This window comes from Mytilus californianus, unplaced genomic scaffold (assembly GCF_021869535.1).
Source record: "Mytilus californianus isolate M0D057914Y unplaced genomic scaffold, xbMytCali1.0.p SCAF_7, whole genome shotgun sequence".
NCBI lineage: Eukaryota > Metazoa > Mollusca > Bivalvia > Mytilida > Mytilidae > Mytilus > Mytilus californianus.
In genome coordinates, this window is record NW_026262723.1 from 91,728,053 (window position 1) to 91,741,598 (window position 13,546).

The 13,546-nt window shown below is 31.1% G+C and overlaps 1 protein-coding gene across 2 annotated transcripts in view; it reads right to left on the minus strand.

Annotated features, from left to right (window-relative positions):
- Window positions 1-13,546, minus strand: part of LOC127708664 (nucleolar RNA helicase 2-like) — a 51,417-nt gene that overhangs the window by 21,105 nt on the left and 16,766 nt on the right. For both annotated transcript variants that reach the window (XM_052213745.1, XM_052213746.1), the window contains exons 6-12: window positions 12,949-13,066; window positions 12,401-12,586; window positions 11,195-11,340; window positions 10,775-10,981; window positions 9,722-9,946; window positions 8,400-8,473; window positions 6,943-7,102 (exon numbers count right to left, since the gene is read on the minus strand). In XM_052213745.1, coding sequence (XP_052069705.1) covers window positions 6,943-7,102; window positions 8,400-8,473; window positions 9,722-9,946; window positions 10,775-10,981; window positions 11,195-11,340; window positions 12,401-12,586; window positions 12,949-13,066 — 1,116 coding nt within the window. The remainder of the gene's footprint in view (window positions 1-6,942; window positions 7,103-8,399; window positions 8,474-9,721; window positions 9,947-10,774; window positions 10,982-11,194; window positions 11,341-12,400; window positions 12,587-12,948; window positions 13,067-13,546) is intronic.

Genomic DNA, 13,546 nt, shown 5'->3' on the forward strand with positions numbered 1-13,546 from the left:
CAATTCTTTCAGTGAATCAAAAAATACTGTACCACACATTTTAAAAATAAGACATAATTACACCTTGTGTATAAATGGAAATAATTTTTTGCATTATGCACCAATGTATGATATGCCATAGATACTGTTTCCCTTGACATGCAGTATTTATTATATACATTAAAAAGATAAACAATCACAAAAGGGTATTAATTGTAAAGCATATGAAAAACAAAGAAAATACTTTAACTAATATTCTAAATTTAATGCTAACTGTATCACTACAAATAATAAAAGGCCACGACTGTGCATTTTATAAAATAATTAAATCTTGCTTTTTTAAATGTTTAAGTTATGACAGCAATCACTGAAGAATTCGTCACATCGCCTACGTGCCTTTGTTCAAACATCTGGCGATCGACCAACACAGGGGGTTTAATCTATAATTTCTGTATGTTATCAGTAAATCACATCAATTGGCTTGTACTTTATGTTTTGTCAACAAACTGTTCATGACAATGTCAAAAAAACTGTTTACTTGCAAGAATAGTCTTTTCAATGTCAAGCAGCTTGATCTAAATAAGAGTATATTAAAAATGAATCAAATTGCTTGTTATTTGGGTAAAGAAAATAGATCTAATATTTGATTTCAACTTTTCTACCAACAAAAAGCTACAATTGAAGAGTATATGTAGAAAGTATTATTGAAACCTCCATAGAACAACTATTAATAAAACTGCTTCGCTGAGCGCAGCTGGATACGCCTGCAGAGGTCCAACCCTGAACAGTTGGGGCAAAAAAGGACACAATATTCAAGCTTGATACAGGTCTGAATTTGGATTGTAATTAAATATTTGATATATTATAGGTTTCTGAATAAATGTAGTCAAAGAACTTGAAATTGGTTACATGAAAGATTTCTTGCTGTTGTGCAATGCGCAATACTTAGTAAATCTGTTGTCAGACTATAAACAAATAAAATCTTATAACTCGGAAATGTAAAATCGAAAATTCATAGTAATCAAAAGGGAGCTTACAAAAATAGATATAAACAATTTACCAAAGTTTCATAAAAAATGCTGAAAGCATTTTTGAGTTATTGACGAAAACTGGAAAATCCCCTTTTTGTAATGAATAAAACCCAATCGGAAACTTAATAGTCTGAAATTTATAAAAATCAAAAGGGAGCTCATGTCAATAGAAATAAACAATTCACCAAAGTTTTTTGCAAATTGGTGAAATTGTTTTTAAGTTATTGTCTGAAAACTGGAAAATCCCCCCTTTTTTAATGAATAAAACCCCAAAACTCGGAAACGGTAAATCCAAAATTTATAAAAAAACAAAATGAAGCTCACGTCAATAGATATGAACAATTCACAAAAGTTTCATGTAAATTGGTGAAATATTTTTTGAGTTATTGTCAGAAAACTGGAAAATCCCCCCTTTTTTAAAGAATAAAACTCCAAAACTCGGAAACGGTAAATCCGAAATTTATAAAAAACAAAAGGGAGCTCACGTCAATAGATATGAACAATTTACAAAAAGTTTCATGCAAATTGGTGAAATTGTTTTTGAGTTATTGTCTGAAAACTGGAAAATCCCCCCTTTTTTAATGCATAAAACCCCAAAACTTGGAAATGGTAAATCTGAAATTGATAAAAAACGAAAGGGAGCTTACGTCAATAGATATAAACAATTCACCAAAGTTTCATGCATACTGGTTAAAGCGTTTTTGAAGTAATGTCCGACATGTTGATGACGGACGGACGGACAGACGGACAACGGTATACCATAATACGTCCCGTAAACGGGCGTATAAAAAGAGTAGTCTGTTGTTAAAACAATAGTAAAATTTATTTTGCAGTTGTTTAAATGATGTTTCAACAGTTGAGAAGACCTTTTTGTTGAATAAACTGAATAAGATTTTTTTCCTTTGTAATACTGGTTATTTCAAGCATTACTGTCAAGTTTTGTCATAATCAGTTCAATAGTCTGAGAAAAATCTAGTATAATGTAAGACGACATCTACAGCGATTCAAGCAAAATTTCTTCGAAAAATCAAAATCAAGCTGCTTCATAATAGAATATAGTGTGGACCAATAAATGATTAAATATTTATCTCATCTGCCTACAAACAATTGAATATGATACAAAAGATGACTCTAGGATGATAAATACCACTAATGGACCTCTTTGTCTTCCTTATAAGGTTCCTTTTGGTCCATTTATACCTCTCATTTCCTCAAAATTTAAACTTTTAAGGCCAATAAATAAAAAATCTGGGGTAACTTTCACTCATTTATGAAAGAAATGTGATAATAAATGAGTAATTGAAGTATTCAAGCTGAATGAACTATCCACATAAAAGTTTACTGACTCCATGGAGGTTTCAATATGTACTTATGTAAAACTTAAATTTACACCGCATTCCAGAAAGGTACATAAAAAGCTTCCCTTTAAGTGAATAATTTGTTGTTACTGCTTCAAAAATAATTTCATTTACTTATAACTATATATGCATTAAAGTATTACTTAGGAAAAAGTTTTCTATTATAGCAAAATATAAGAAATAAGGAGAAAAAGTCAGAAAAAGCTCCCCAAAACACTGAGTATGGCTTGCTCTGTCTACTAATATTCATGGTAGAGTCCTATTTCAAGGCAATTTTCTCATAAAATGTGTTTTTGTGACTCAATATACTCAGAATATTTCATTTTTGTGATATTTCACTTAAATATCATGAAATTTTAACAAATGAGAGTACACACAAGGTCAAAGGTGCATGTGCAGCTTCCCATAATAGGTGTAATACCACCATTAATTTTCACCTATTAGTCTTTGTTAAATTTGCACTTTTCAAAAAATTGTACAGAATTTATCTTTGTTTCAAATAAAGAAATACTTAGCATGAGTAAAGTTTTATCCTGATCAATACTATAGACAAAATTTCACATAACATTTCATTGCATATAAGAAAATACCCATCACTGGAAGTTAACCAATCAAATTTTCGCCCCTTTTTTTCCTGTGTACAATCTTTAGTAACCATGTAACCTCAAGTTTCCAAAATATTCTATAGAAACACCAAATAATAAAAAAAAATGGTGCTTTGAAACATATATGTTTATGACTCAGAAATTTTTTACTGCAATGAAATGTAGGATTAATTTCCTACAACTGTCAAATGCAAGGGAATATTTTTTTTCAACCCTTTTTCGTATGCAACCGGATGTGACGTACTATGATTTGGTGGTATAACACCTCAACAGTTGACATTTTAAGTTTAATATTTGAATGATTTACAAACACTTTTCTTGTGACTGAATTATTTTGGTATGACTAGGTCTTGTTTCTCTCTTGTTGTGTATTAGATGGTGTCCCAAGAACATAAACTCATAGGCAGGTTACTATTCAAAGAAATGCATTGACCTATTATATTTAACATCATTATTTGATTCTCTGTACAAGTCAGGGCAAATGACCTTTTAATGTGTCATACTGTCCCTACCTGTGGTTCAAAATTATGTCAGTCAGAGGTCCATGAACTTTTATTTCAACAGGTGGACCTCAATTTCTTGAGTTATAAGTTACAAAGTGCTGGAGGAATTTCAAACTTTGAATTATTTCTTAACGATAGAGAGCAGACCTTATTTAATAAAAGTACCACTTTGGTTTGTAGAATTTCCAAAGTCCTGGACCTTTCACCTAAAAAAAAATTATACTGAGATTCTCCTTCAAAGGAAGAACAAACAAGACTTCAAAATTACAACTACGAAGGATTTTTCTTTTCAAGTTTAAAAAATTTTGAAATGATGTGATCCAATATTATTTATAAATAAAAACCATTATAATGTACTTACCATCAACCTGAAAAACCATGAATTTGTTTATGGTATAAACATAAAAAACTGTGTGAACTAAAGCATCACATTTTTCATTTAAAATCAACAAAAATGGACACATTGTCCTGCTTAGCATATTCAAAGTATGTATATGCAAACAGGAAGTAGGTATCTGACAAATCAGAAAAGCACAAACAGGTGCTCATCATATGTCTTCTGCACTGACTAAACAGTGACTATTTACATATGGTTTCCTATTTGGTTCTTATTAGATTCATTTCTTCCAGCTCATGTGACTGACTTTAGCTACAAACTTTTTTATAAACATAAATCATTCATGTTAGCATCAAAGCAAACTTTTTCATAAAAAGTCAATTTACAGACAGACTCTGAAATTTTTTTTTTTTCCAAGACTACTTTGTTTAAAATTTTTATAATAATCATACAGCAAAAAATATTTTATCAGACTAAGAGAGACAACTCTTGTTAAAATATGTTATTTCAGTGTCGTTTCACAGAAAAGATAACTTATTATTTAATTTGATTAAAAGGAGATATTCAGGCAGAAACCCAACAACACAATAAAATCAAAAAGACATCTAGAAGTCATATAAGATATTAAAACTGCTAAAAATAAGAATTCCAATATTTTGTTCTATAGCTTTTCTCAAAAGGTCTTTCATGCATTGATGAAGCTACTTATGGCTGTTTTGGTAAATATTATATGGTCTGACAGTATATCTAAGAGAATATCTTGTTTAACAAGGGATTCATATGATTATCCGAAACCCAGACTCCAGGATCAGTTGCAGATGTTATTTAAATTTATAAGATACCATTAGAAACTTTGATGGTCTTGTTAATGCGAGTTTGACTCTCAAGTGGGTTGTTGAGACTTAGCAAGCAGATGTTCATTGGTGACAGTTTACGATATTTCTTACATGCATTCAGAGTTATTTTCTGAATTCATAAAACTATGATAAACATACAAAACAAATAAGGAGTTCGTAAGAAAGAAATGTACCAGGATATTGTTCTATGATTTTTTCATGAAAGCTTTTAAATAATAACATCTGAAGAATTTATTTAAACACTGAACACAATCTACCAGAGGTAGTCATCATTATACAGTGGTCATTTTGCTTCTAAAGAAAACTGCATGGAACATGCAAACTTTTGTAGAAGCCACAAAGTGTAATTATTGGACATACAACTTGTAGCACAAGTAATCAGGGCCATAACATCCATAAACAATCTTATTGACACCAACTTTTGAATATGATATCAAATATCAAAGTGCTTGTGAGCACTGAAGGGTAAATATTGCATTCATTTTGCAGTGGTAACTAAAACCTTAACATTGAATTGTATATTAGGCATTGGAAGACAATACTATCAATTAGAGATATAATTGTAGTCGTTTCAACTACAATTATGTATAAAGGAGGATAACCCTAATTTTATATATTACTTTAACAATGCCATCATGGATATTTTAAGGACAGATACCAGATTCATACACCATGCACAATAAATGTAATTGTTTTGACAACTATCACATCATTTTGCAACTTGAATATCCAAGTACTGTAAATTCATAAATTATTGCGTGCATTTAATATTGCAATTTTTGAAGAATGGACAAAAATGTGAGATTAATTATTGCAATTTAAGGAAAATCTGCATACAGATATATGTATCAAATATCATAATGTGAGTTCTTATTATTGCATTACTCACCCAGTCGCATTATTGCCATTAAAAAAGCCTGACAATAATTTCTGAATTTAAAGTATATATTTCATTGATAAATTTCTTGAAATGCTCATTGGAAGGATGTATATAATGTTGTGCTCAATGCACGTTGTTTTGTGTTTATCAAAAATAGTGATAAAATCTGGAAAATTGATAACTATCATGCAAACCACACAAACGTTTTGATTGCATGAATACTATCTTTACCCCAATAATTTTTATCAAAACCCATCAAGCACTGTAAGAATGCCATTTTCTACATAGTTTTTTTTTCAAAGGGACATCACTTCCATAAAAATTTTCTATAAACCTTTCATAGATTTTCAAAATTTTTCAATTGGTACTACTTTAAGAATTCGATCCATATATTGTTAATTGAAATCTCTCATATCAAGAATCCAGATGAAAATTAACCAAGCTTCACCAAAAGGTAATTAGGTAAAAAATTCTCAAAATATGTATACAAAATGACACTATAATGTATGCACGCTTATATTACTGAATTTACAATAAGTGAATGGAATATATCTACATTAGTTCCATAGATGGCCTTGTAATGACTACTGCTTAAAGAAGCTTCATTTGCTCAAGAATACCAATGGTAGAATGTAAAGAACTGCCAGTAAAACTGAATGCTACATTTTATATTTCTAGAATGAAGATCATCAATTATTGTTTGCAGAATTTGCAGAATTTTGGCATTAGAGATAATGCTATATATTGAAAGTAAAAAAAAGAGCTGGCTCATAAACAAATTTTCTTCTCTTAAATTGTCCCTTGAATGATTTCTACAAAAACAGATTGCCTTAATATGTATTGTATGTGTTTAGTTATAGCAATGTAAATATAATGGTTGGTCACATGGTGGATTGATTGATTGATTGGTGTTTAACTCAACTTTCATCACTATTGTGCTATTGGTGGAGGAAGCCGGAGAGCTTGGAGAACCACCGACCTTCAGTAGTCACATTGTGGACAAGGTTCATCAAAGAAATTTTCTGTGTAATCACATCATGGGACCATTACACCGACATATGGTCAGAAGTAGTTTTCTAAATTGAGAGAAATGGGTTTAATTCCTATCTAGTGATGATTCTGTGGATTCATTTATGTTCTTGGGATACTAATTTTTGTGGATTTCATAGGTAGAGGAAAACTACAAATTTAAATACTTGACGAAATACAAATTTTGGTTACTTTGAATGGCGCAAATTACATGTATGAGACCAAGAAATTAAATACCTTTGAAGTGACATTATTTTCTCTAACCACAAAAAATTGACACCAACGAAAATAAACGAATCCACATATCATACTCCTTTCTCCTGGATATATGTCAATGTTTACAAACAAAAGTGGTGTACTAACCTCCTTGGAAGATAACAATGACCTTGGTACAATTTTTGTGCTTCCTGATATAACAGCTAGAGCGGCAGCAACAGCATCTACTGCTCCTCTCTCCTCCACCAAGGCTTGTGCTGATTCCCTGAAGTACTGTAATGTTTCATCATCAACCAGTTCTAATGACCTGTAATTAACAATATCAACTTATTATAGCATGTATAGTGGTGCTTTGGATTCATTAGTTTGCTACCTTTATAGAGACTGTGTTTTCATTGAATTTCTTATGAAAACCAGAGCGCCTGATGTAAAGACCACCAAATAGATTAAAAAACTCTTAACAATTAAAAGTTATTTGGCTGAATGGTGGAAGATTAGGTAATTGTTTGGTGGTCAATTCTAAGCTCAAAAACTAATTTACTTTAAAATGTAAGAAAACATTAATATGATAAGAATGTACCTTGCTTTGTACATGACTAACATGGAATGGCCAAATGCTAATCATGCAATTACATATAAGATTCCCTATGGATTGATCCCATGATCCTCTAACTCAAGACAAGCATGCTGCCACAGAAGCAGCTCTATTACCCAAGAGGTGCAGAAGTTAATATCAAACATGTGCAAGGTAAAAGTCAAAGGTAGAAGTTAATCAGTTTCCACGACCACTTGGTTTCCAAGACCCCAATATGGTATTTAAAAGTTAGAATTTCTGATATTCATATCTCAGTAAAATGTTTATGTCCACAGTATATTACCTTTGAAAAGGTTAAAGGAACATGATTTCTGAAGTGTCCCAAATTTTATGAACTTGGTTTTTTAAATAAAAAAGAAATGTATATGTGAAAGTTTTAATATCTCCCCCAATTGATATTTTTAACAATGTATAGGAAGAGTTAAAGGACAACAACTCAAGCAAAACAACAATGAATCCAAAGGAATGCATATTATAAGTTACACAGCAAGAAACAAGAATATGTGTCCATTGGAAACAATGCCCCCTCACACAATCCCATTTCTATGTTCAGTGAACCACAAAATCTGGGTCAAAACCCTAATTTAGTATATATTTTAAAAAGATCACATCATAATGAACATGTTCACAAAGTTTCAAGATGATGTGAAACCAAATTCATGGTTATACTATCTGAAACTAAAACTTAAACCTAAAACAGGACGGGAAGGACACACAGGTACTTTTTTTAGGCTCCAACCACCAATAATATAAAATTTTCATTTTACTTCAAATTTTACAAAATTCTAAAGAAAATAAAACCACCCACAATATATAAATTTGAGTGTCTGCCATCCCTCATGTATTTAAATCTGGAACAGCCCTGAAAATTAAATTTGATGAAGTTTGGTCTTATTTGGCACAGTGGTTTCAGAGTTAAAAGTCTTTTATTATAATGTTCAAAGAACAACCACAAGTGATAAGAAAAGTTCACTTTAGTACTGTGTGCAAATAGTGTATATAACATTACCTTGCTGCATCAGTTGCTGAGGCTTTTATAATGTCTTCTGTTGTTGGTCCTCCTATCTTCTTAAATTTTATATTCTGTAAAGCATTAAACAAATATTAAAGGTACAGGATAACATGCTTATCAGATTTTGTGAAACATCTTATATGAGAGTTCATCTACAACAAGTGCATGTCATCTTTAATTAGTTGTTTGTCTAATAAATATTATAGAAATTATATCTACAAATTACGATAAGTAAAACTTATAAAATGAAGTTATTTATAAACTATTTAAAATTGTAACTTGAGATATTAATTGTATCAAATCTTTTGTAACAATATAGCCATTTTTGTGCTGACACAACGTTAAGCTATTATTACTGTAAATGCATAAATTATTGCAAGGTTTTTATTAATGCGACTGAATGAGTATCGCAATAATAAGAACTCACATTCTTATATCTGATACATATAACTGTATGCAGATTTTCCTGAAATCATAATAATTAATCTTGCATTTTAGTCCATTTTACAAAATTTGCAATAATTTCTGAATTTACAGTACGTTATTCAATAGTTCATTGTGGTACACTAGTAGAAATCATATTCTAATTCCAGAAGTTCTATAAAATGGAAAAACAGAAATGAAGGTATAATATGATCAACAAAACAAGATAACAAACAATCCTTTAAAGTATCAGAGCTTTCTGTCAAAAGGTCTCAGAGGAGTTGTGTTCACAAAGTATCAATGTTACAATACACCAAAAAAATGGTTAAAGTCCAATAACTCCAGTAAAAATTGTTGCATCAAAATTGCGGTACAATATGGTCAACTACACATGATTGCAAACAATCCCACTAAGTATGAGTGTTTTTTGTAAAACAGTCTCATCAGGGTTTAGTTCACTTGGTATCAATGTTACAATACGAAAAAAAATGGTCTAACTCCCATAACAATTGTTGAATCACAATGGTGGTGAAATAGAGTCAACTAAACAATGGCAAAAAATTCTTCTATTTAAAGTCTGCAAGTTTTCTGTCGAACAGTCTTAGAGGAGTTGCGTTCACAAGGTGTAATATAACTACACTAAAAAAATGATCAAAGCCCCATAACTCCAGTAATAAAAACTGTCGCATCAAAATGGTGGTACAATATGCAAACAATTCTACTAAGTACGAGAGTTTTCTGTCAAACAGTCTCCACAGAGTTGCATTCATAAAGTATTTCAAAAGGACACTATTACCATATCCCCCGCAGTGGGGGACAATTCTACCATGAAGACCTAATTATGGATGCTATAAGTGTGTGAGTGTGTTTCATTTTTGACATAACTGCAAACTTACAGCTCTCCTTTCTACTAACTGTATATCATATTCCTCCTGAGGTTTATAGAAACACAGACAAATCCCTGATCTCCCTGCTCGGCCAGTTCTACCTGATCTGTGAATGTAAGAGTCTACATCTTTTGGTGGACTACATTGTATTACTAGGTCAATTTCTGGGATGTCTAACCCTCTTGCTGCTACATCAGTAGATATCAATACTTTGCATTTACCTTCTCTGAAACTCTACAAAACAAATCAACTTTTAAGTAAAATGCAACTATTAATTCTTCAGAATCAGAACCTTGTTTCTTTATACTCTCAAAGATTTAGGAATAATATCCATTTATGCTCCAAAATCTTATTTCAATTTCAATTTTATCTAATGTTAGTATTGACTTACTTATATAAGCAAGGCTACTGCATAGAATTGTTACAGAAAAAAAATTAATTTGTTAATTCTAGGAATATCTTTTTGGGTGAGGGTTATTTTCTATATTATTTCTCAGAATGTGTGAATCAAAGGGTAAAGATTTAGGCAATTGTGCCAATTTTCTCAAGCCCGAATCATTTTATGGCAAAACAAATTATATGGGAACAAATCATAAAAAAATCAATGCCCAGTTGAAGTACAAATATTCAACTCTTACTTCTTAATTTGGAGTAACTGCAATACAATTGATATTTGAGCCAATTTGCCACAAATCCTAACTTATCCTTTTCATGGCAATTGTCACAGTACCAATGCTAATAGATTATCCTTACAACATTAAATCTGGAAAAACTTTCTTAATCTTTATTCAGGAGAAAAATACAACAACTTTTGTAGGGGATGAAGGTGAACTCATTAAATCTTGGGAATGAAAGGGGTCCACTTTTGTTTTTGTCCATTTTTACAAATTTTCTAAAGCAAACCAAGAAACTGTGCATGAGCTGGATCGACCATTATTTTGTACTGTAATTGTTAAAATCATTATTGTGTACCATATCTTCATATACATATATATAAACAGTACTGCATAATTAATTTAAAAAAATCAAAAAACAAACTGCATGCATGGAGATGTACACTACCTTGAGTACTCTTTCTCTTTTCATCTGTGGAATATCTCCATGTAATACTTCACAGTCCTGTTTGATAGATGGACTAACTGCTAACTCATCTGCATCACGTTTTGTCTGACAGAAGACCATAGTTCGCCCATGGTTACCACTATAAACTTTAATAACATCCCCAATAGTTGAAGCTCTATCAAAGTAACTACATTTAATGGCTAAATGCTGAAAAACGATAAAAAAATATATTAAAACCTATCCATTCATTATTATTTTGTTTTGTATAGTTAACGAATATTCAATTATTTTAAATTTGAATAGTGCAAACACTTCCAATTTAAATTTTATTGATCAGTATATTTTTCTGAATAACCGCAGATAAATTTACTCTAAAATTTAAAATTAAAACTTAATTTCTATTAACTGAATCTACCTTACCTCTACATTTTTACTTGTACGATTTTCCTGACTGCCAACAAGAGCAACTTTTTCCACATTATCTCCAAAATATTTCTTGCCAGTTTGTTGAACCCATGGAGGCAAGGTAGCAGAAAAAAGAAGGGTCTGTGGTTTCTTCTCTTGCTCTTAAAATTGCATAAAAAGCTGATTAAAATACATAATATTGAATTATTTACACTCTGTTTAATACTACTAGGGGGTGTTTAACAACCTTGACTACCCATGAGGGTCTCGCTAATATTTGGGTTTTTAATACCATTATCACTTAAAAAATTGCATACTGTCATTAAACTTTAATACAATGTTTATTGATATACCCTACATCTTGTTCTTTTAAATTTTCCATTGATGTGGGAATAAATTTTCCACTTATATTAATAAAATACAATTGGACAGGATTTCTATATACATTTATAATTCTCTAACACAAACAAAGATCAACTGACAAGAATAAATCTCCACTAGTCTAGTTGTTTTAGAATATTATAGTTTACTGACAACACATACAGATGACAGGTGAAACAAATATGCCTTGCCATCAGCTTAGTTTTACCCATTTAGTAATGCTTAACTATAAATAACCCCAAGTATCCTTCTGACTAAATTTTATTTATATTTCCAAACTTCACGACTGAAGAAAATTTTCCAATGAATTTTCTGTTGAAGAAAAATCACTTTAAGTGAAGGCTTACAACCTGATTTAAACTGTCAGAATGTAATTAGCTTGTAAATTTGATTTATTTTTCTTTCTTCCTTTTCATGTAGATGGCACATGTTTATAATGCCTCATTACTACCGCTAGTTAACTTTTAAACGTGACAGATAATCCTATGAATTGCAATCATTTTATTGTAACATTCACATTTGTTTGAGTAATTGGTACCAGTTTTGGAAGGAAAATTTTTAAGTCATTGGTACCAGTTTTGGTAGGAATAGTTTTGAGTCATTGGTACCAGTTTTGGTAGTATTACTGTTCATAATTCCCTTAATTTATCATCTATGGGCCCTGAAAATGTGCTTGCCTTGCTAGTTGTTAAGTGGATTATGAGAATTTCTAAATGGTACACTTTTTAATAAACCAATTAGCATTATTCAGACAGAGATTTGTAAAAACTTCAGGGATGACTAATGTCAAATGAATGCAAGAACTGAGGAAGTCCATTTAGGACATTATAAACATCTTACCTGCACCATAGGCATGCTGTAATATATTGTCTACCATATCAGCAAAACCCATATCTAACATCTGGTCCACTTCATCTAACACTACATGCTTTAATTTAGTAAGATCAAGATTTCCTCTTTCTATATGATCATATATTCTACCAGGTGTCCCAACCAGAATATCAATTCCAGATCTCAGTGCATATTCTGAAACGTAAATTCATTATTCACTTTTACTTTGGTATACCATAATTTACCCCATCTATGGGACATATAAAAACTGATTTATTCTTATTCATATTTGATAAGCAATCATAGTTTACCGTAAGAACAAACTTTAACATGTTAACTATTGTGATTCACTGTTCCTTTTTTCTACCCGAATCCCTATGATAAGCAATCATAGTTTTCCTTAAGAACAAACTTTAACATGTTAACTATTGTGATTCACTGTTCCTTTTTTCTACCCGAATCCCTATAATAAGCAATCATAGTTTACCTTAAGAACAAACTTTAACATGTTAACTATTGTGATTCTACCTGAATCCCTAACAGTTTAAACTCCTTACCTTGTGGTGCATAGGGTGAACCACCATATATACAGAATGCTGATAGATTTGTACTAACAGAAGAAAAATCTTCACAGACTTGTTTAGCTAACTCTCTAGTAGGGGCCATAACCAAAACCTACAAAAGAAATTCAGTTTTCAATAATATAACAAGGTGATTGCAATGTGTACCAATTATCAGGTTGTCTGCATATTGATATCGTAAAATATCAGCTGCTAGTCACAATTTGAAGCTTTTTGTCGAGTGAGCGCAGGGAACGAGATCAAAAAGGCTTCATATTGTGTCCAGCAGCTGATATTTTACAATATAAATATGCAGACAACCAGATAATAGATTTATTGGGTTTTATTTGCGTATTTTGCATGATAGAAGTGAGTGTTTTCTCTGTTTCACCAGCAAACCGGAAGATGACGTGATAAGTTTGGATCAACGTCGGTTCATATATTATGAGGTCGGTGATATGTCCGGGTCAAAGTTATTAAGGCCGGGTCAATGTATTTGACATCACAAAGCTGTGATATGCAATTTTATTTAGAGCTAAGCAGAGTGATATAGACAGAGGGACCACCGATAATAATCAGTTACATAACAAAAATC